We start from the raw sequence: 24,148 nt of genomic DNA, 5'->3' as shown, positions 1-24,148 counted from the left end.
ATGAAAAGTACTTTCATCTCAATCTACTGCCTTATCAGGAGTAGAGGCTTATGGGCAGTCATTCTGTACTTTCATTTCACTCCTCTCCCACCACCCCCAAACCCTACTTGCTTGAAGGGAACAATAAAATTGAAATAGTTTAACAAACTTTCACCAGGTTTTTTTGTTTTTTGTTTTTCAAATTTTAAGTAGAGTCTTGAAAGTCCACTTTGGTTTACCAAATACTTGCCAAACACCTAACATTTAATGTATCATGGGTGTACACAAATTGTACACAAATAAATAACTTGGCCCCTACCCTCAAGGAATGTGAAGCAGGGGAACTGGGGACATAGTTGGTCTAGTTAAGCTGTACATCTTTAAGAAGCACACTAGTCCTGGCTCTTCCTAAGCTATATCTGATAGAACTAGTTAGGTGGAGGGACCCCTGGGTGACTCAGTTGTTTAAGCCGCTACCTTTGGCTCAGGTCCTGATCCGAGAGTCCTGGGATCGAGTCCCACAGCGGGCTTCTTTCTCAGCATGGAGCCTGCTTCTCACTCTGCCTCTGCCTGCCACTCTGCCTGCTTGTGTTCTCTCTCTCTCTCTCTCTCTCTCTAACAAATAAATAAATAAGTAAAGTCTTCAAAAAAAAAAAAAAAAACTATCTAGTGGAAGGGGAAGCTGGTAAGATATGTTCTTTTTTCCTGCCATGGGTAGATCAGTGATTAGACCAAAAGACTAACAAGTAATTCTTCAGAGATTTATTTCAAAAAGAACTTTGCAGCTCTGTACTTTTTCTGGCCATCTGTATTTTTCAGTATTGAATGCTGAGTAATGGCTATGCAAATGCAGCTTGAAGCAAATGCAGATACTTCAGTGGAAGAAGAAAGCTTTGGCCCACAACCTATTTCACGGTTAGAGGTATGTGCTTAGTTGTTAATTTTAGAATTATAATGCTAGATTACAGTCTCCTACCTGTTGGGAGAATTTACAACCTTTTCATAAACCATTGATTTATTACCTACGGTCAAGACCTAAATTAGAGTTTTCAAAAGTGTTATCAAGGATCCTGTGGAAAGGCTAAACATGTCTGGCCATATCTCTTTCGTTAAGAATTCTCCTCCTACTTTATCATTTTTCTTTCTTAGAGTTGGATTGTCAAAAACTAAAAGCCCTAGGATCTCATGGTGGAGTCTTGGTGGAGTCTTGATACTACTTATGAAATTACAATCCAGAGAATTAGAGTGGCCTAGGACAGCTATGCAGGAAGAGAGAAGAGCATTGTCTCTCCATTGACCCATATCTGTGCTGAAGTTACTAGCAAGACAGCTGTTGTAGTCAGGGAGAAGGGCTTGTAGCTATTAAGGTGTAAGGGTCAAGCTCCAATTCAGGACTCTGCACAGGAACATCAAACATCGGACCTGAGCCTTTGCACTATTTCTTCCCATTGTACAGACGCCCCCACAGTGTGAGTGCCACAGACATAGGCTGAGAGAACTAGGAGGGAAAGCAGAGAAAGCCTTTATTCTTCCCTTTACACATATTCCTACCACCTCAGCTAAACTTCAAGACTCCAGCAGAAGTTAATATAAACGGGTTTGTGATAAATATTACTGAGTTCAGCATCATAACTTCTGGTATTATGAGCATTCTTATACCCACACATACATTTTGCTTATTGCTTAAATATTGATAGGAGAGCTTATTTCTGTGGGCAGACCCTCCCCTCTCGAAAACCCTTCCCAACCCGCAAATACATACACATTCCACCACTAATATTGTCCCAGCAGTCCTAGTTTTGATGGCTAATAAAATCAAAGCTGAATTTGTAATATAGGTAGGAAGAAGTACATTTGGGTGGTTTATTTTCTGAAATGGTATATGAGTCCATAACCAAAACTAGTTTTTCCCCATTTTCTTTTATTTTTTTTAATTTATTATTATTATATTTTAAGATTTTATTTACTTATTTGACAGAGATCACAAGTAGGCAAAGAGGCAAGCAGAGAGAGAGGAAGGGAAGCAGGCTCCCCGCTGAGCAGAGAGCCCGATGCGGGGCTCGATCCCAGCACCCTGGGATCATGACCTGAGCCAAAGGCAGAGGCTTAACCCACTGACCCACCCAGGCGCCCCAGTTTTCCCCCATTTTTAATGTCACTTGTTAGAGTGATCCAGTCATTTTGCTACCCTCAGCTCTGGGGCAGGCTTCTCTGTTTACTCCAGCTTAGAGTAAAACAAACAAAAAACATTTTTTTTATTTGTGCTTGATGTAGAAAACATTAGAAACAGTGGTTTAAGGTGGCTTTTTAGGGCCCAGTGTCTCACGTTTTTGACAGAGGAAGAGAGAGCACAAGTAGGAAGAGTGCCAGAGGGAGATAGAGAAGCAGACTCCCCGCTGAGCAGGGAGCCTGAGGTGGGGCTCAATCCCAGGACTCTAGAATCATGACTTTAGCCAAAGGAGCCACGCGCTCCTCAAAGTTCATTTGAGGAGTCGTAAAAGTTTGAGAGTTACTAGTTTATTCCCAGTGCCTGTGAATTAGTGGTTTAGTCCCAACTCATGATGAGAATACGTACATGGGACTACTAGTTTAGAAGTATTGGTTTTCAAAATGAAAGGGTTGGTAATTTGTTTTTAAATACCTCATGTATATAGAATACTTTTCAAAGCTTTTGCATATAATATTACAGTTCTTCAAAACAGCTCTGGATTGGATAGGGCAAATATCTATATTAGCTGAGAGAACTGAAGCTTACACTTACTTATCCATGGTTTTCTTCACTTGCAGCAATGTGGCATAAATGCCAATGATGTGAAGAAATTGGAAGAGGCTGGATTCCATACTGTGGAGGCTGTTGCCTATGCACCAAAGAAGGAATTGATAAATATTAAGGGGATTAGTGAAGCCAAAGCTGACAAAATTCTGGTAAGTACTGCTTATGTGATGTAGGGGGAGGCATTAGTGGGAATAGCATGTACAGTGAAGGTGGCAGTGTTCCTTCTTCATCTCCCAGTGTGTCATTGTGTTCCCCTTTCCAGAGGTGACTGCACTAGTTAATTATGTTTATATGTGCCTCCTTGCATAAATTGGGATTTTCTCTCAAGGAAATTAGTTTCATGGGGTATGAGTACTGCCAAATTGATAAGTTTGCATTTCCACCAGCAGTACGTGGTGATGTACCTTATCTTTCTAGAAATTATGATCTCATGCCTTAGAAATATATTCATTAGTATGTAGCCACTAAAAAGAATTTCAAAGAATATTCATTGATATAGGAGAATGTTTCTGATATAAGAAACATAAGGATTCCTGGGGCGCCTGGGTGGCTCAGTGGGTTAAGCCGCTGCCTTCGGCTCGGGTCATGATCTCAGGATCCTGGGATCGAGCCCCGCATTGGGCTCTCTGCTCAGCGGGGAGCCTGCTTCCTCCTCTCTCTCTCTGTCTGCCTCTCTGCCTGCTTGTGATCTCTCTCTGTCAGATAAATAAATAAAATCTTAAAAAAAAAAAAAAAAAAAAAGAGCAAGAAACATAAGGATTCCTAATATCAGGAATGTTCCTGATATAAGATAGGGTAATAAGACACAAATACACACACACACATACATATACATGGTTGATTTTTTTTGTTTTTAAAAATGTGTGTATAGCACATACACAGGATAAATACACTAAAATATTTGTGGTTTTATTTCTGAATGGTAAGAATGTGAGCGATTTTTACTTTTGCCTCAGTTTTCTGAAGTTTCTTCATTTTGTATAATCAAGTTTTATTTTCAAATAGAAAAGCTGTTTTTATTTCTTATTAGCTAACTAATCATAGGCAAGATTCTTTAATAATGACAAGAGAATGTGATTTCAAATCATGTGCTTAGTTTTTTTTTTTTTAACCTTAATGACATAAAAGTGATTTTACTGGCTTAATAGAAATGAAGTAGAAGTCTAATAATCCCTTATATAGCATTTTAACTTTGAAATTCCATCTCTTTTATATATATTCTCATCTGACCTTCATAACAACACTGAGAAAAATAGGTGGGGCCAGTATTATCTCTGTTTTATGGATGAGGAAACGTAAGATACTGTGGTTCAGTTATTTACCCAAGGTCATGCAGGCAGTGGCAGAACTAAAACTAGAATCCAGTTATTTTCATCCTATCATATTATGATCTTTTCTCATTTCCTTCCAGTGACCTATAGCTACTATTAATTTTTCTTTCACATTCATAATTCTTATGGTTATATTTTATTTTATGCACTTACCCTTTGGTATTTAGTTATTATTTAGCTGGGCTTCCCCCCCCCCCAAGATTTTATTTATTTATTGGAGCATGAGTCGGGGATCAGGGGAGAAGCAGACTTTCTGTTGAGCAGGGAGCCCAACTCGAGACTCAATCCTAGGATGCCGGGATCATGACCTGAGCTTAACAGACTGAGCCACCTGGGTGCCCCTATAGTTATACAGTTGGATTAGCTTTACCCTTGAACTTTTTTTTTTTTTTTTAAGATTATTTATTTATTTATTTGACAGATCACAAGTAGGCAGAGAAGCAGGCAGAGAGAGAGGGGGAAGCAGGCTCCCTGCTGAGCAGAGAGCCTGATGCGGGGCTTGATCCCAGGACCCTGGGATAAAATAAGTAAATATCTATAAAACTGATTTTCATATTTTATGTTGATTACTATTATAATTTCCAATTTTTCAGAAAATTTTCTCTGAAAAAGTCTTAGAAGGCTAAAGAATCTTCAAAAAAGACTGCATCCTGGGGCGCCTGGGTGGCTCAGTGGGTTGAGCTGCTGCCTTCAGCTCAGGTCATGGTCTCAGGGTCCTGGAATCGAGTCCCGCATTGGGCTCTCTGCTCAGCGGGGAGTCTGCTTCCCTTCCTCTCTCTCTGCCTGCCTCTCTGCCTACTTGTGATCTCTCTCTGTCAAATAAATAAATAAAATCTTTAAAAAAAAAAAAAAAAGACTGCATCCTTTGTTAGTGGTTAGCTTCAGTATATGTACTGCCATATAACTTAGTCAAATGGACAATAGCTGAGATTTGTGGGTACTTGCTATCTCATACATTAATATATGCACAACCTGATTAATTCTATTTTATTGGGTATTATACTGTGACTTTGAATTCTTAAGCACTGGTAGGGATTTTACTTCATTTATTTAGACCACTTTGTAATAGTAACTCAGGGCTGAGAAGTCATAATTCTTTTTTTTTTTTTTTTTTTTAATTTTTTTAAGATTTATTTATTATTCTGAACACTGACCCTGATGCAGAGCTCAGTCTCACAACCTTGAGATCACAGCCTGAGCTTAAACCAAGATTTGGGTGCCTAACCAACTGTGCCACCCAGGCGCCTCTGAAGTTTTCATTTATTGTATTATTCACATATGTTGTTGAAGTGATGACTTAATTGGAAATGACAGTTCTGAGCCCCTAATACCTCATCAAAAGAGTATGTGTGATACTAAGCCAGTAGGTATCCCTAAAATCTATTGGTTTTCTTTCTGGGCATTAATATTTGTGTCAGAACAAATCCTGACAGGATCTTTGCTTATGCCTTGTCAGACCTTAGTTTTAGAAATCAAATCAGTGTCCTGCTTTCATGAAAACACAAATAAAAACCTTTAATAAAGCAAAATGAGATATGCAAAGTGATACAGAGCTAGGTCTATTTTTCTGTCCTCTTTAATTTCAGACATTTTGTACTGTGAATTTCTAGTGGATAAAGTTGGATGATGTTATTTGCTTTTAAAGATTAAAGAAGATTTCTTCAGTCACTGTGGCTATTCCTTCAATTCCCCCAAAGTCTTTGAAATTGAGATTTTTTTTTTCTTTTTTTAAGATTTATTTATTTTAGGGGCGCCTGGGTGGCTCAGTGGGTTAAGCCTCTGCCTTCAGCTCAGGTCATGATCTCAGGGTCCTGGGATTGAGCCCCGCATAGGGCTGTCTGCTCAGTGGAGAGCCTGCTTCCCCCTCTCTCTCTGCCTGCCTCTCTGCATACTTGTGATTTCTCTCTCTGTCAAATAAATAAAATCTTTTTAAAAAAATTTTAAGAAAAGATTTATTTTAGAGAGACAGCATGAATGGGAAGGGCAAAGGGAGAGGGAGAGAGAATCTGGAACAGACTCCATGCTGAGCATCGAACCCCACGTGGCGTTTGATCTCACGACACTGAGATCATAACCTGAGCCCAAACCAAGAGTTGCACACTCAACCAACCGCACCACCCAGATGCTGCTGAAATTGAGATTTTCAACAAGAATATCCACTGTTACAGTGGAGAAAGGAAAATAAAGAAAATCATTTGTAGTAGGTACATCAAGGTGGTAGAAAAAGATTTTATGGCCAAATTTGTTCAGAAGGTGACATATTTATGTGATCTTCTCCACATTTTCAAAGTTTAATTGTAATTGGCTTTTGTTGAACTGTGTTCTCTTTGTGTACTGTAAGCACTGACAGATTCAGCACAGTTCTTTTTTGTAATATTTTCCATTTTTTAAGATTTATTAGAGGGCATGCATGCATACGTGTGTGTAGTGGGGAGAGGGGCATAGGGAGAAAGAATCCTAAGCAGACTCCCTGCTGAATGCAGAGCCCCAAACAGGCTCAATCTCACGACCCTGAGATCATGACCTGAGCCAAAATCGAGAGCTGGTCGCTTAACCTACTGAGCCACCCAGGTGCCCCATTGATATTTTCCTTCTATTCACCATTCTGTGTCTTGTGTCCAAGGTTTGGTAGTTCTTAGCTATTGAAAACTATACATTTAAGACTTCAGCTAACAGAAATGAAAGTAACTCATTATGTAAGTGTGCGAATAGAAGTAAAGTTCTCCCAGATTAGGCAGTTGCATGGTTTTTACTTCATATTTCACTTTAGTTATAATATTTTGTACCTGTAAGGGCTCATAGTCTAGAATTTAGGAGTTAAAATGACAAACAGGGAAAGCAACTGCTATGTTTTTTTCTTAGCCTTTTGTTACTAAAATTTTTTAACTTACTGTCATGTTGAATTTTATAGTGAAAACTTATATACCCATTACCTAGACTCTACCATTAAATTTTAATGTATTTGACTTACCACCTGTCTGTTGATGTCTCTATCCAGCAATCAGTCCATCTTGGATTTTTTTAATACTTTACAAAGAAAGTTGTAGATGTCAGTATATTTCCCCCTAAATATTTTAGCACACATTAATTAAGGTTCGGTATTGGTTTATAGTCTATTTTATCTTCTGGTTTTCATTAATCTTCATTTTTCCTGAAGATTAGTAGAAGTTACAGGAAGAGAGATCATAGGAAAAAAAAGGGAAGAAATTCTCTAAGACATAATAACAGAAAATTTGGCAGAGCTAAAGGGAAATCTCACATAGTAAGAATTTATGGAGTATCAGAGACCCACACTTAGACACATGAGTGTGAAATTTCAGTATACCAGTCATAAAGAGAAGATTCTTAAAGAATTCAGGGGGGAAAAAAGCAATTCTAAAGGAATAAAAAATCAGAAAGACTACTCTTTTTTTTTTAAGTAATCTCTGCACCCACTGTTGGGCTTGAACTCACAACCCTAAGATCAAGAGTTCTTTGCTCACCAACTAAACCAGCCAGGTGCCTGGAAAGACTACATTTCTTAACAGAAATCTGACTGGTAGAAGCTAGTAGAACAACACCTTCAAAGTTATGAGGGAAAATAATTTTATTATTTTTTTAAGATTTTATTTATTTAAGAGAGAGTATATGAGCGGGTGGAGGTGCAGAGGGACAAGAAGACTTCCCCCAAGTGTGGAGCCCAACAGGGGCCCCAATCCCAGGACTCCGAGGTCATGACCCAAGCTAAAGTCAGATGCTTAACCGACAGAGCTACCTACGCACCCTTAAAGGAAAATAATTTTAAACCTAGAATTCTCTTTGTGGCAATTTTATTAACCAAATACTGGGGCAGAATAAAACATTTTCAGAAATAAAATAATTCAGAACATTTTTCTCTTACGCACTTTCTTAGGAAGTTACTTGAGGATATACTTTAACAAAATGAGTGTGGAAAACAAAAGATCTAGATTAGACTCCAACTCAAGTACTCAGTGAAGGAGAGTTGGGGACAGTAGTTGACTCGAGAGCACACAGCTCAGTTTGGAGGAGAGAAGAGAAGAGAAGGAACCTGAGGTAGAAGGGTTTCAGTAGAATATACATGGTAAGATTGAGAGGTTGGTAAATTTGAGAAATGATAAAGTCAGAAAACACTGGAAGGGGCCCCTGGGTGGCTCAGTCATTAAGTATCTGCCTTCAGCTCAGGTCATGATCCCAGAGTCCTGGGATGGAGCCCCGAATAGAGCCCTGCATTGGGCTTCCTGCTCAGCGGGAAGCCTGCTTCCTCTCCTACTCCCCCTGCTTGTGTTCCCTCTCTTGCTGTCTCTCTCTCTCAGTCAAATAAATAAATAAAATCTTAAAAAGAGAAAAAGAAAACACTGGAGACAGACATGACTCAGGTATAAAAGCAAGGTGGTGTATGAAAAAGATACCATTTGAATTTGACAGCAGAAGCCTAGGAGGGACATTGAGTTGTTAACATTGGAACTTTAGTGAAAGAATTGCACTTCTCACATACTGATGCTGCAGTGAATTAAATTTACAAAGCTGGAATATAAACATTTTAATGAGTTTTCAAGTGAGATAGTTTAGAGAAGTTTAGGGAATAATTTAAAGCTACTACTCAGCTATTCATTGGTTTCCTTTTTTCTTGTTTATTTATTTATTTTACAAATTTTATTTATTTATTTGACAGAGATCACAAGGAGGCAGAGAGGCAGGCAGAGAGAGAGAGAGGAGGAAACAGGCTCCCCACTGAGCAGAGAGCCCGATGCCAGGCTCGATCCCAGGATCCTGGGATCACGACCTGAGCTGAAGGGAGAGGCTCTAACCCACTGAGCCACGAAGGTGCCCCTATTTTTCTTTTAAGATTTTATTTATATATTTGACAGAGAGAGATCACAAGTAGGCATAGAGGCATGCAGGGGTGGGGGAAGCAGGCTCCCTGCTGAGCAGAGAGCTGGATGGATACAGGGCTCCATCCCAGGACCCTGAGATCATGACCTGAGCCGAAGGCAGAGGCTTAACCCACTGAGCCACCCAGGTGCCCCTGATTTCTGTTTTTCTTTGTGGAAAGTTTTTAAATGACAAGTTTAATCTCTACTTGCTATGGATGTATTCACATTTTTCTTTTTCTTTTTCTTTTTTTTTTTTTTTTTAGTCAGACTCAGTTTATTTTGCTGAATTTAGATTCAGGTTCAGCCAGGGATGCCATGGTGGCTGTCAGTTAAGCATCTGCCTCCTGGGATCAAGTCCTACATCGAGTTCCTTGCTCAGCGGGCAGCCTGCTTCTCCTTCTGCCTGCTGCTCCCCCTGCTTGTGCTTGCTCGCTCTCTCTCTCTCTCTCTCTCTCTCCAACAAATAAATAAAATCTTACATATTCAGGTTCAAGTGATCATTTGTGCCTTGACTTGGATTATTTTTGTGAGTTTTGGATTATTGAGTTTTAATAGTTTGTGTCTTTCTAGGAATTTGCCTATTTCATTGCAGTTATCTAATTTGTTGGCATAGAGTTCTGTTTTTGTAAGGTTAATAATTCCTTTCTTTCCTGATTTGTGATTTGAGTCTTTTTTTTTTTTTTAAGATTTTATTTATTTATTTGACAGAGAGAGGGAGGGAGTACAAGCAGGCAGAACGGCAGGGAGAGGGAGAAGCAGGTTCCCTTCCAATCAGGGATCCTGATGTGGGGTTCGATCCCAGAACCTTCAGATCATGACCTGAGCTGAAGCTGAAGGCAGACACTTAACCGACTGAGCCACTCTGGCGCCCCTGAGTCTTCCCCCCCACCTTGGTCTGGCTAAAGATTTATCAATTTTGCTGATCTTTCCAAAGAACCAACTCTTGGTTTCATTGATTTTTCTCTATTGTATTTCTAGTCTCTTATTTTACTAGTTTATAGTCTAATCTTATTTCCTTCTTTCTGCTTAGTTTGTATAGTGTGCTTTTTTCTAGTATCTTTTATTTATTTATTTAAGAGAGAGCGTATGAGCATGAGCATGAGGGACAGAGGAAGAGGGAGAGAGAATCTCAGGCAGACTCCATGCTAAGCATGGAGTCTGAGGCAGGGCTTGATCCTAGTACCCTGAGATCATGACCTGAGCTGAAAACAAGGGTTGGATGCTTAACCAACTGTGCCACCCAGGCACCCCTAAATGCATTTATTTTAAATTTTGGAATTAATTGACAGACTCATTACTGAAGACTTATCGGTGACTACAAAATGATATATAAGTGTTTTTGACCTTGACAGTGTAAAAGAAAAGGTAGAGCTGACAGAGACAGGGACGGTAGACACAGAGGGACAAGAGATTGAAGGATAGATGTCTTCATTTAACAAAGGAGAAAGAAGGGGCACCTGGGTGGCTCAGTGGGTTAAGCCTCTGCCTTCAGCTCAGGTCATGATCTCAGGGTCGTGGGATCAAGTCCCATGGCTGGCTCTCTGCTCTGCAGGGAGTCTGCTTCTCCCTCTCTCTCTGCCCTTCCCAGCTCATGCTCTCTCAATCTCTCTCTCTTTCTCTCTCTCTCTCTCTCTCAAATAAATAAAATGTTTAAAAAAAATAGTTTCTCTCCTTTTGCCCCTGTCGCCGTTCCCCCTCCAAAAATAAAAAAAAGTAGAAAAGTTAAGAGATAGAGTCAGTGGTTGATGGAACAGGAAATGAGAATTTAAATATTTTGTTAGACTTCATGCTGTATGTCACATTTGTCATAAGTCGGCGAAGTACACATTTGTGGGTCTATAATAGTTTTTTGGGTTTTTTTTACTATGTGGATGTATTAGTTGAATTAACAATTAAAAAATTAATCTTCATGGAGTCTCTGAATTAGCTTATTTTATCCTTTAGTTGCCAGAGAGATAAAATAATCCTAGAACTATTGGTATTTTGATGACTTTTTATTTATCATTATTTTTAAAAAATTTTATTTGTCAGAGAGCACAAGCAGGGGGAGTGGCAGGCAGAGAGAGAAGCAGGTTCCCTGCTGAGCAAGGAGCCCGGTGTGGAACTTGATTCCAGGACCCTGGGATCATGACCTGAGTTGAAGGCAGACCCTTAACTGACTAAACTACCCAGGCATCCCTTTTGATGACTTTTTAAAGAGAAAGCACTCTGGAAATTTTGTTAGAATTTATCTCTTCCCGCAGTGTGTCTGATTCTTGTTTTACTAATAATCATATTTTGTTGATTTGACATTTCTTATTTTTCCCAGACTGAGGCAGCTAAATTAGTTCCAATGGGTTTCACTACTGCAACTGAGTTCCACCAAAGGCGGTCAGAGATCATACAGATTACTACTGGCTCAAAAGAACTTGACAAACTACTTCAAGGTATAGTGATCCCTTATCCTTTGCTGTGAACTGCAGTTAGTAAAGCTTCCAGGTCAGAAAACAAAGCTAAAGTATTTGGGTAGAATTTGTGTGTTAGATATGATTAAGAGATAAGAGAGGGGCGCCTGGGTGGCTCAGTGGGTTAAAGCCTGTGCTTTCAGCTCAGGTTGTGATCCCAGGGTCCTGGGATCAAGCCCCGAATCACGTTCTCTGCTCAGTAGGGAGCCTGCTTCCCCCCTTCTCTCTGCCTGCCTCTCTGCCTACTTGTGATCTCTGCCTGTCAAATTTAAGAAAAAAAGAGAGATAAGAGAACTATTCACATTGAAGTAAGACTGCTAGAGGGTGGGACCTGACTTATACTAAAATTATCTGCCAATGAAATAATTGAATTTCCATTTAATACTGCACTCAGAGAGTAAGCTTCCTCTGCTTATTTTAACACAGGGTTGAAAATCTGGTAACTAAAACATTCCATGTTTGAATACTGTGTTAGAGTATCAGTGCATGGTAGTGCACACTAAACTATTGGACTTTTATGGAAACATGTAAAGCTTTTGAACTTTTGAAAACATTGCTGTCCTAAATACTGTGAGGTTAGATTTTTTTGTTGTTGCTTCCCCAAATATTTAATCATTCAAGTTTTCTTTTAGGGTGCAAAATAGTATGCATTCAGGAATAGTATGCAAATTACTATATATTCAGAAATATGTGCAAATTACTTAATATCTCTATACCTCAGTTTTATTATCTTTATGGTGAGGATTAAAAAGAGTTCCTACCTTATAGGTTACTGGAATTAAATGAAATGGTACATACATATGCATAGCACAATGCCAGGTACACAAGAAATGTTTAGTAAATTTTAGAGGATATCTCTATAATTTTTACATTTACTGCTTATTGACTTGTCGTGGTATAGTTCTATGTCTTGATTGTGGTGGTAGTTACATGAAGCTACAGATGCAATAAAATTGCATAAAACTGTATACATATACACAAATGAAATGAATGCATTTTTTAAGATTTTATTTATTTGACAGAGAGAGAGAACACAAGTAGGCAGAGAGACAGGCAGAGAGAGAGGGGGAACCTGGCTCCCCGCTGAGCAGAGAGCCCCATGTGGGGCTCCATCCCAGAACCCTGGGATCATGACCTGAGCCGAAGGCAGAGGTTTAACCCACTGAGCCACTCAGGCACCCCTATTTTTTTTTTTTTAAGATTTTATTTATTTATTTGACAGAGAGATCATGAGTAGGCAGAGAGGCAGGCAGAGAGAGAGGAGGAAGCAGGCTCCCTGCCAAGCAGAGCGCCCGACGGGGGGCTCGATATCAGGACCCTGAGATCATGACCTGGGCCGTAGGCAGAGGCTTAACCCACTGAGCCACACAGGCGCCCCAAAATGAATGCATTTATAACTAGAGAAATCTGAACGAACTCTGGGGGCTGTATCACTGACAGTTTTCTAATACTGATACTGTACTATGGTTATGTAAAATGTTAACACTGGGGGAGCCTGAGTGATGAATTCTTGGGACCAGGGCACCTGCGTGGCTCATTCATTAATCGTCTGCCTTTGGCTCAGGTCATCATCCTGGGGTGCTGGGATTGAGTCTTGTATCAGGCTCCCTACTCCGTGGGGATTCTGCTTCCCACTCGCCCACGACGAGCTGTTTCCCTTGCTTGTGCTTGTTCTCTCTTTCTCTCTGTCAAATAAATAAAAATTTTTTTTTTAAGATTTAATTTAATTATGTGCCAGAGAGAGAGGGAGGAGAGCAAGCATAAGCATGGGGAGTGGCAGGCAAAGGGAGAAGGCTCCCCACTGAGCAAGGAACCTGACTTGGGACTTGATCCCAGAGTCCTGGGATCAAGTGCCACATGGGGCGCCCACTTAGCGGGAAGCCTCCTTCTCCCTCTCCCACTCCCCCCTGCTTGTGTTCCCTCTCTTACTGTGTCTCTCTCTGTCAAATAATTAAAATCTTTAAAAAAAAAAATTCATGGAACCTTCCTGTACCTTTCTTTGTGATTTTCTGTAAATCTAGAATTATTTCAAAGTAAAAATATTGCTTGTTGAAAATTGAATTTACAAATTATTTATACATCTTTCTGATGAGTTCCAAGGACACTTCTACAATTACTCTTTCTAAACATTTGTATTGTGCTAAGAGGTGTTTCCTATTGCTCTTTTAGGAGGAATTGAAACCGGATCCATCACAGAGATGTTTGGAGAATTCCGAACTGGGAAGACTCAAATCTGTCATACGTTGGCTGTAACATGCCAGGTGAGATTTTGGGCTCTAACCAAATCTGCAAAAAAAATTAGTTGATTGCTATTTGCAAGCATCTTTTGGGATGGACATTAAAAGGGCACTTTATCCCTAAGACCCGTAGACCCCTACTACATAACTCTTCCATGTCCTAGAAACTTTCACATCATAGTTTTCAGATGATTTCATCATTGTTTCAGATGTTTTCTTATCCTCCACTATGCCTCCCCTGGCTTTACCTGCCCTCTTCACTACTCTAGATCTTATGATTCACCATTAAAGTCATTCCTCAGATACATATTCCCCACATAAAGAGATGTCAGTCTTAGATGAACCCTTCTTAGAATCTTCTCTGAGAACTTTTTTTTTTTTTTTAAGATTTTATTTATTTATTTGAGAGAGAGAAAAAGGGAGCAAAAGAGCATGTGTGGAGGGGAGAAACAGACTCCCTCCTGAGCATGGAGGCCAATGCCAGACTGGATCCAAGGACTCCGGGATCATGACCTGAGCTGAAGGCAGACACTTAACCAACTGAGCTACCCAGGTGCCCCATGAGAACTGTCTCCTTAGTCCCTGTTCCTTAATAACTGAATCATACTGGAGAAAAATCATACTATAAAGCTGATTATCTTCACTTTAATTTCAAAATGACAGACATTAGACTAACATTCATACTGCTTGGAAGACCTACTAAATTTGTTTAGGCATTCTTTTTCCCATTCAGTAAGACAATTCTCACGCTTTGTTCTTTCCTCTCATACCTTCATGTTCCTCTTCAACCCTCACTCAGCCAGTGACCAACCTATTCTTCACATCAAACTTATGAATCCACCTACATTTATACCCATTTTTTCATATCTTGGACTATAACAGAAAAGTGTCTCTTTTCAAAACCCCATCCTATCAGTGTGATCTGGTTACCATTTTGGCCACTTTCTCAGGGACTCTGCTCCTCCTCTATTTTATGCCTTACCTTTATTAAGTATCTCTTCCAAAACTTTTTTTTATTTGTAGTCTCATTCATGGGAGGATTTGGAAACCAACACAGTGAATTAATTCCTAAAATCATGCTTTACTGAAATAATAGATATAGGGGATGCCTGGGTGGCTCAGTTGGTTAAGCTTCCAACTCTTGATTTCAGCTCAGATCATGATGTCGGGGTCATGAGATCAAGCCCCGTGCTGGATGTGAAGCCTGCTTGAGACTCTCTCTCTCCCGCTATCCCCCCAGACCACCAAAAGAAAAAAGAGAAGAGGCACCTGGGCGGCTCAGATGGTTAAGCGCCTGCCTTTGACTCAGGTCATGATATCCAGGTCCTGGGATTGGGTACCAAGAGTCCCATATCAGGCTCCCAGCTCAGTGGGGAGTCTGCTCCTCCCTTTCCTTCTTCCTCTCCCCCTGCTTATGCTTTCTCTGCCTCTCTCAGTCTCAAATGAATAAAATCTTTTTAAAAAGAGAGAGAGGATGCTAATTCATTAATAACAGAAAGGATTACATTTCACCAGCCTAAGAGCTAGAACCAGAAGTGTAGAAAGGATGTTAGATTACTGCTTAAATCTAAACATAATCTGCTCTCATTTATTCAGATTTTCTTAACTTAATGAAGTAAAACTCTATTACATTAGATCTCTGTCTAATAATAAGTTACATAAAGTTGAGAGCCACAGTTAGATCACAGAAACAAACAGGCTATGTTTCTTTAAAGTACTAGACTAATTTTAAAATTCTGAGAAGACATTTTATCATGAATTCCAGTTGTAAATGCATATACCCTTTGACAGAAAATGTGGCTTACACAATTGTTCACAGATAGTCAAGGATAAATGTACAAAGAATTTACACAATAGCATTATAAAATGGTGAAAGTTCAAAACAACGTACATCACTGTAAAATAGGAAGAAAAGTTAAATTATGGTACTAAGCAGTTATTAAAAATAGCTAACTTGGGGCACCTGGGTGGCTCAGTGAGTTGAGCCTCTGCCTTCGGCTCGGTTCATGATCCTAGGGTCCTGGGATCGAGCCCCACATCAGGCTCTCTATTCGGCGGGGAGCCTGCTTCCCCCCCTCTCTCTGCCTGTCTGTCTGCCTACTTGTGATCTCTGTTTGCCAAACAAATAAATACAAAATCTTAAAAAAAAAAAAAAAAAGCTAACTTGGGTGTGGTGTCCCAGACCAATAATATGAGATGACTGCAGTGGCACTAGAGGGCAAGATGGAGGAGACAGAATGGGCTGGAATGCAGAGTATGCAGTCCACCAACTTGAAGTTGGCTCAGTAACACACTGGGACCTTGTCCACTTTTCTGTCAGTCTTCATACCTATACCCAGTCACCTACGGTCTCCCTTCACCCATAGAGGTCTTTGTAGCTGGAAAAGAGCCTGCTTCCTCCTCTCTCTGCCAGCCTCTCTGCCTATTTGTCATCTCTGTCAAATAAATAAATAAATCTTTAAAAAAAAAAAAGAAAGAAAGAAAATTTGTTGTTTCTTGGCCCTTAGTATAAAATGTCCTAAAGGATTTTCCTCCGAATTTAAAGGTGAATTATGACTCCAAAGTAGATTGCTAGGGTGGAAACTACCCTTTAGCATCATTCACATAAAATTTGTAGAACTTAAAATTGTCTGACATGGGATGGGTAGCCTAAAAACCAAGATTTCCCTAAGTAGCTCATAAGATAATTTTGATGGCATTCCTCCCTTTTCTTTTTCTTTTTTTTTTAACTATATTTTCCTTTTCCTCCTTTTGTTTACTTTTGACATCTGTAGGTACTATTGGAATAAACACCCTTTTTTTCCTTCTCTCTCAGCCATACTTTAAACTTACTAAGAATGTCCCTGGGGCATGGCCAAACCCTGTTAGGAACCTACGGAAGCAAAATCTGCTTAATAGAGTGAAGTGTAAGTGTGGCTTGAATGTGACAAAATTAATTGGGTATTGGATCATTGTCTCTAACTTATTAAAGCTAAGGTAGTAAATGAACTTTCAAAGATCTGTACTCTTGAAAGAATTGTTCAATCCTGTGTTGGTATTCAGTCATAGAATTTTATCACTTAGTTTGGACTGTATTTCCAAGCAGTCCAGCTCTGGTAAGAGTCTGGAATTGCATGCTGTGGAACACCAGGAGTTTCATATCTACTACAAGCTGTATTTCTAATCAGAAAGGAACGCCTCCTGGGGTGCCTGGGTGGCTCAGGGTTAGGCCTCTGCCTTCGGCTCAGGTCATGATCTCAGGGTCCTGGGATCAAGCCCCACATCGGGCTCTCTGCTCAGTGGGGAGCCTGCTTCTCCCCCTCTCTCTGCCTGCTTCTCTACCTACTTGTGATCTTTCTCTCTCTATCTCAAATATAAAAAAAATCTTAATGAAGAAGGGAACGCCTCCTATCTACTCCTGATTGACTCTTTAAATTTTTTTTCCCTTTGCTTTATTGGGGGTGGGTGGGGAAGTTGATCAGTTATATTAGAAGTACAGTGTTCATTTGTACACTGTTCTTTTTGTTCTGTCCAGCTTCCCATTGACCGAGGTGGAGGAGAAGGAAAGGCCATGTACATTGACACTGAGGGTACCTTCAGGCCAGAACGGCTGCTAGCAGTGGCTGAGAGGTAGGTTACTGAATTAGATGAGAGAAATCTTTTTTTTTTTTTTTTTTTTTTTTTTATTTTATTTGAGAGCGAGAGAGCATGAGCTGGGGGAGGGAGAAGCACACTCTCCACTGAGCAGGGAGCAAGATGCAGGGCTTGATCCCAGGACCCTGGGATCATGACCTGATCAAAGGCAGACACTTAACCGAGCCACCCAGGCACCCCAGGTGAGAGAAATCTGGCACCACCTGTCACTGTAGTGATTGCCAGGGTTAGTATGTCTGAAGAGTTTTTCTTTTCTTACTGGTCTATATCTCAGTTATATCCCAAAGTTGTATGTGTAGATCAGAAGAATGACCTTCCTTAGAAAAAAGCACTCTTCTTAAATCTATGAGTTATTGTCACACTGGATAAAAATCTACACCCAGCTATGTGCTGTTTTCTAGAGAAACACTATAGATTCAGAGACACAAATAGGTTGAATGAAAAAGGATGGGAAAAGATATTGCATCCAAACAATAACCATAAGAGAATTGGCTGTACAGACAGCATAGGCTTTAAGACAAAAAAATAAATACTAGAGACAAAGAGGACCATTTTATAATTAAAAAGTCAGTTCATTGGGAAAATAGAACAATTATAAACATACCCATACCTTAATAACAGGCCCCAAATATGTGAAACAAAAACTGACATAATTGGAAGGCAAAATAAGCAATTTAACCATAACGGTTGGGGACCATTATGTCAGTTCAAAAAACATATAGGTACTGTACGTAATGGTGGAAGTCTGAATGCATTCTCCTTAAGATTGGAAACAAGGATGTCCACTCTCACCATTTACATTCCACTGAAGGTGGAAAATAAACTGAATGTACTGGAGGTCTAGTCAATGCAGTCAGCTAGGAAAATGAAATAAAAGGCATCCAGATTGGAATGGATTATGTAGAACTATCTTTATTCACTGATGAAATGATCCTTTATGTAGAAAATCCTAAGGAATCCACATACACACAAAACTACTAGAACTACATTATTTCAGCAAGGTTGTATGCAGAAATCCATTGTTTCCATATAGAAGCAATGAACAATTTAAAAATTAAAACAATTTCGTCATTCGCAGTAGCACTGAATTCCCTCTCCAAATGATCAAAAATCAAAATAGGAATAAATTTAACAGAAGACTACAAAACATTGCTGAAAGAAACTGAAGATCTACATAATTAGAGAAACACTCCATACTCATGGATTGGAAGACACAGTATTATTAAAGTCATAATTTTACCTCAAACTGATAAAGATATTCAGCACAATCCCTACTGTAATTTCAGGAAGCATTTAGGCAGAAACCAACAATCTGATTATAAAATTTCTTTAGAAATGTCTAGGACCCAGAATAGCCAAAACATGCTGGGGTAGCAGGGAGAACAAAATTGGAGGTCTTGGTCTTCTTCATCTTAAAACTCACTTAAAGCAACAATAATTAAGACACTGTGGTGCTGGAATGGGACAGACATGTGGATTAGTGGAACAGAATTGAGAATTGAGACATGAGCTCTTTCATTTATAGTCACTTGATTTTTTACAAAGATGTCAAGGCAATTTGATGGTTCCTCAGTCTTTGTCTTTCAATAAATGGTGCTAATGTAGCTGGATAGCAGCATGTAAAAAGATAAATTTAAACCCTTATGCTATACATAGAGTTAACAAAAATGGGTAATAGTGTGGTGAATCCTCAAAAAATTAAACCTAGAATTATAGTATAGTTCAACAATTCCACTTTTAAGTATACAAAGAATTGATATGGGGACTCAGATACTTGTACACCAGTTTCCTGGCAGCACTAGTTACAATAGTCAAAAGGTGGAAACACCCGGCTTATTCATCATTAGATGAATGGATAAACAAAATGTCATAAAAATATAAAACGGAGGGGCGCCTGGGTGGCTCAGTGGGTTAAATAAAGCCTCTGCCTTCAGCTCAGGTCATGATCTCAGGGTCCTGGGATCGAGCCCCGCATCGGGCTCTCTGCTCAGTGGGGAGCCTGCTTCTTCCTCTCTCTCTGCCTGCCTCTCTGCCTACCTGGGATCTCTGTCTGTAAAATAGATAAATAAAATCTTTTAAAAAATAAAATTTAAAAAATATATATATATATAATGGAGTATTACTCGGTCTTTAAAAGGAAGGAAATTCTCTCATATGCTACAACACGGATGAATCTTAAAAACAAGTTCAGCGAAATAAGCCAGTTACAAAAGGACAAAAATTGTAATGATTCTTCTTAGTCAAGGTACTTAAGTGGTCAGTTCATAAAGGTGGAGAGTAGAACAGTGATCCTCAGGGGCAGGGAATGAGGAGACTTGGGAGTTATTATTTGGGGGATACAGAGTTTCTGTTTCGGATGATAAAAAGTTGTGGACGTGGATGATGGCAATGGTTGCACAGCATGAGAATGTACTTAACTGCTTCCGGACTATACATTTTTAAAAAGGTTAAAATGGTCAATTGTATGTCACGTATATTTATTATTATTTTAAAGATCATGGTCGTAAATGTAAAAATAAAACTATAAAACTTACAGGGAAAAAAAAGGGCAGGAGGAAATATTTGTTGAGATTGAGGTAGGCAGTTTTCTTAGATACAACACCAAAAAGCATCCATGGAAGAACACACTGACAATAGTTTTCATTTCATCAAAATTTAGAAGTTCTATGCTTCAAAGGACATTATTAAGAAAGTGAAAAGACAACCCAAAGGATGTGAGAAAATATTTGCAAATCGTATTTCTGAAGGGCTTAGTATCCAGAGTTACAAAGTCCTCTTAATCCAGCAATAGAGAGACAACCCAATTAAAAAATGAACAAAGGATTGTACAGCTGTTTCTCCAAAGAAGATAAATGGCCTAGTAGCACATGAAAAGATGTTCAACATCATTAGTCAAGGAGAAAAACAAAACCACAGTGAGATACCACCATTAGGATGGCTGTAACAAAATAGGCAGTAACAAGTATTAGGATATAGAGAAACTGGAACCCTAATACATTGCTAGTAAGAATGTAAAATGGTGAAGCCACTATGGAAAACAGTATGGTAGTTAACTATAAAATTACCACATAACAGAGCAGTTTCACTCTGGTTATGTGCCTAAGAGATAAGAAAACCTGCCCACATAGAGACTTGTTTGTAGATGTTATAATATTGTTATAATAGCCCCAAACTGGAAATAACCCAGTTGTACATCAACTGATGGATGAATAAACAAAATCTGATTTATGCATACAGTGGAGTACCATTAAACAGTGAAATGGAATGATGTACCCATGCATGTCATACCATAGATGAACCTCAGAAGACATACTAAGTAGAACCAAGACACACAAGACCGTATATGTTATGATTTCATTTATAAGAAATTCCCAGAAGGAGAAAATCTGTAGAGCAATGGATCAGTGGTTGCCTGGAGCGGGAAGTAGGAATAACTACAGATAGACTTGAGAGATCTTTTGGGGATGATGGAAATGTTTTAAAATTGGATTGTGAGGGGTGCCTGGGTGGCCCAGTGGGTTAAAGCCTCTGCCTTCGGCTCAGATCATGATCTCAGGGTTCAGGGATCGAGCCCTACATCGGGCTCTCTGCTCAGCAGGGAGCCTGCTTCCTCCTCTCTGTCTGCTTCTCTGCCTACTTGTGCTTTCTGTCTGTCAAATAAATAAATAAAATCTTGGAAAAAATTGGATTGTGATGAAGATTGTACAACTCTGCAGATTTTATTACAAAAAGTCATTCAGGGATGCCTAGGTGGCTCAGTCAGTTAAGCACCTGTCTTCATTCAGCTCAGGTCATGATTCCAGCATCCTGGGACTGAATCCCACACTGGGCTCCTTGCTCAGCATGGAGGCTGCTTCTCCCTCTGCCAGCCACTACCCCTGCTGTCTACTCTCTCTCTCTCTCTCTCTCTGATAAATAAATAAAATCTTGGGGCACCTGGGTGGCTCAGTGGTTAAAACCTCTGCCTTCAGCTCAGGTCATGATCTCAGGGTCCTGGGATCGAGTCCTGCATCGGGCTCTCGGCTCAGCAGGGAGGCTGCCTCCTCCTCCTGTCTCTCTCTGCCTGCCTCTCTACCTACTTGTGATCTGTCTGTCAAATAAATTAGAAAAAAAAACTTTAAAAAAAAATAATAATATAAATAAATAAATAAAATCTTAAAAAAAAAACTTTTAAATAGTCATTCAGTTGTAGACTTAAAGCAGATCGATTTGATGGCATACAGAATACCTCAGTAAAGCTGGTAAAGAATATATAATTTTCTCTGTCCCCTAATCTTTCAAATAAACCCCCAAAATTGTTTAATGTATTTTCCCTTGTCTAGGGTAAAATGTGATAATTTGGCCCCTACCACACATTTTACCAAAACCTAGTGATTAAATATAATTTAATTGCATGTTGAGATGTCAGACCCAAGTTGGAGCTTGCCTAAGTTGAGAATTTTCTTTTTTAGTTTTAGAATTATAACCAAATTATCTGCCCCAGTTTACTATTTGAGGAATCTGAGCTATTGAATGTATACCATTGAGGCAAAAATATCAGTTGGAACAATAATTGCAGCTCTTTGCGTCTGCTTACAGGATCTGTGAGGAAAAAAGAATTCCTCTCTTGAACCTGATTTTAGGTTTCTAAAGATGAGTATACTGGGGCACCTGGGTGGCTCAGTCAGTTAAGCCTCTGCCTTCAGTTCAGGTCGTGATCCCAGGGTCCTGGGATAGAGCCCCACATCAGGCTCTCTGCTCAGCAGGGAGCCTGCTTCTCCCTTCCCTCTGCCACTCCCCTTGCATGTACTCTCTGGCTCTCTCTCTCAAATAAATACATAAAATCTTTAAAAAATAAATAAATAAAGATGAGTATACTAAACTGTATCTTCCCTCCCAAAGTTATTTTTGTTCTTGTACAGAAATCACACTTTTTGGGGCACCTGAGTGGCTCAGTCGTTAAGCGTTTGCCTTCGGCTCAGGTCATGATCCCAGGGTCCTGGGATCGAGCCCCTCATCGGGTTCTCTGCTCAGCGGGAAGCTGCTTCTCCCTCTCCCACTCCTCCTCTTGTGTTCCCTCTCTCTCTGTGTCTCTCTCTGTCAAATAAATAAAATCTTTTTTTTTTTTTTTAAATCACACTTTTAATTTTTACGTACACTGTTTTAATAGTGGAGTTTTTTTTTTTTATAAAGTCATTAAAGTTTTGCCCACTAACCTAAATGAGTGTTCAGATAGGATAAATGAGATAGTAGAATGTTGCCTCTGAAGGACAGGGCTTTGTTTTGCTCACTTACTGTATCCCTAAGCCCTAGAAAAGGGCAAACAGCATTAATGAATGAAGGAGTATTTATTAAGTGGGGCCATGTTTATGGCTGTTTTGTCAACTACAGGAAAAATAGTGTGTTTTTTTTTTTTTAAGATTTTATTTATTTACCTGACAGAGATCACAAGTAGGCAAAGAAAGAGAGAGAGAGGAGGAAGCAGGCTCCCCACCGAGCAGAGAGCCCGAGGCAGGGCTCCATCCAGTACACTGGGATCATGACCCTAGCCGAAGGCAGAGGCCCCAACCCACTGAGCCACCCAGGTGCCCCCAGCAAAAATAGGTTTAAAGAGAAATGTCATTAATTTTAGCATTTCTGCCTATCAAGAGCATTTCTTATAATTGAATTTGTTTATTATATTGCATTTATAGTTTTGAGAAAGTTACCAAACTCCTTAAGGTAATAGCTAACTTCCCCTCACAACAGAACAACCCTCATTAGTTTTAGCTTTTGAATAATATTGACCACCCCAACCTAATCCAGGTTATACTATAGTTCATGGCTTCTCAGAACACAGTTCTCAATACAGGTGTATTTAGCATCACCTAGGAACTTGTTTGAAGTACAAATCCTCTGACTCCTTTCCAGATCTATTGAATCAGAAACTGTAGAGACTCAGGATACAGTCCAGCAATGTTTTATCAAGCTATCCAGTGATGCAGATGATAGCTAAAGTTAAAGAACTGTGGCCGTAATTGCTAGCTACAGTGTCACCACCTTTTCTTTTTATAAGTTTTATTTATTATAGGGAGACCATGGTGGGAGGGGCAGAGGGAACGGGAGAGAAAGAATCTGAAGCAGACTCCCTGCTGAGCACGGAGCCTGACATGGGGCTCGTACCCACAACCCATGAGATCATCACCTGAGCTGAAATCAAGAGCCAGATGTTCAACCAGCTGAGCCACCCAGGTGCCCCAGTGTCACCATCTCTTTTGAAACTTCTTTTAAATACTATAAAAGAATGCCAGAACCCACCTTGAGGCGGTATAGCTCTTTTTCCAAACTTAAATGTTAAGAATCACCTGAAGTTATTTGTTAACTACATAGATTAACACATAATTCATTATGTGTTAATGATTAATTCATATAAATTGTTGTTATAGAGGAATAAAACCTTTTTCTTCCCCGAAAATTATGATTTATTAAGTCTCAGGCCCAGGAATTTTTTTTACAGGTGTTCCATGTTATTCTTTAAGGAAGTTTTGGAAACACTATGAGAGATGATGTTTATTTCTAGCCAGCTTTTTCCATATTGTGGGAATTGAAAATTCCATGTGCTCCTTCAGGAATGTAACCAAAGAGATCCTTATAGTGTTTTTTGTGAACACTGCTGACATAAAGGCCAGGATAAGACTTTGTTTTCCTAGTAAACCGTCCATATTCTTTTTTTTTTTTTTTTAAAGGTTTATTTATTTGACAGCACAAACAGGCAGAGAGGCAGGCAGAGAGAGAGAGGAGGGAAGCAGGCTCCCTGCTGAGCAGAGTGCCTGATGCGGGGCTCGATCCCAGGACCCTGGGATCATGACCTGAGCCGAAGGCAGAGGCTTTAACCCACTGAGCCACCCAGGTGCCC

General features: G+C 39.6%; 1 protein-coding gene across 1 annotated transcript in view; it reads left to right on the top strand.

Moving 5' to 3' along the window:
• The window catches only part of RAD51 (RAD51 recombinase), a 34,253-nt gene that overhangs the window by 5,528 nt on the left and 4,577 nt on the right, over positions 1–24,148 (top strand). The window contains exons 2-6 of the mRNA XM_032856832.1: positions 799–901; positions 2,767–2,904; positions 11,269–11,386; positions 13,574–13,665; positions 17,156–17,250. Coding sequence (XP_032712723.1) covers positions 815–901; positions 2,767–2,904; positions 11,269–11,386; positions 13,574–13,665; positions 17,156–17,250 — 530 coding nt within the window. The 5' untranslated portion in view covers positions 799–814. The remainder of the gene's footprint in view (positions 1–798; positions 902–2,766; positions 2,905–11,268; positions 11,387–13,573; positions 13,666–17,155; positions 17,251–24,148) is intronic.

This window comes from Lontra canadensis, unplaced genomic scaffold (genome assembly GCF_010015895.1).
Source record: "Lontra canadensis isolate GAN:19392208 unplaced genomic scaffold, GSC_riverotter_1.0 scaffold12, whole genome shotgun sequence".
Classification (NCBI taxonomy): domain Eukaryota; kingdom Metazoa; phylum Chordata; class Mammalia; order Carnivora; family Mustelidae; genus Lontra; species Lontra canadensis.
The sequence above is the reverse complement of the archived record's forward strand: the minus strand, read 5'-3'. Positions and strand labels throughout refer to the sequence as shown.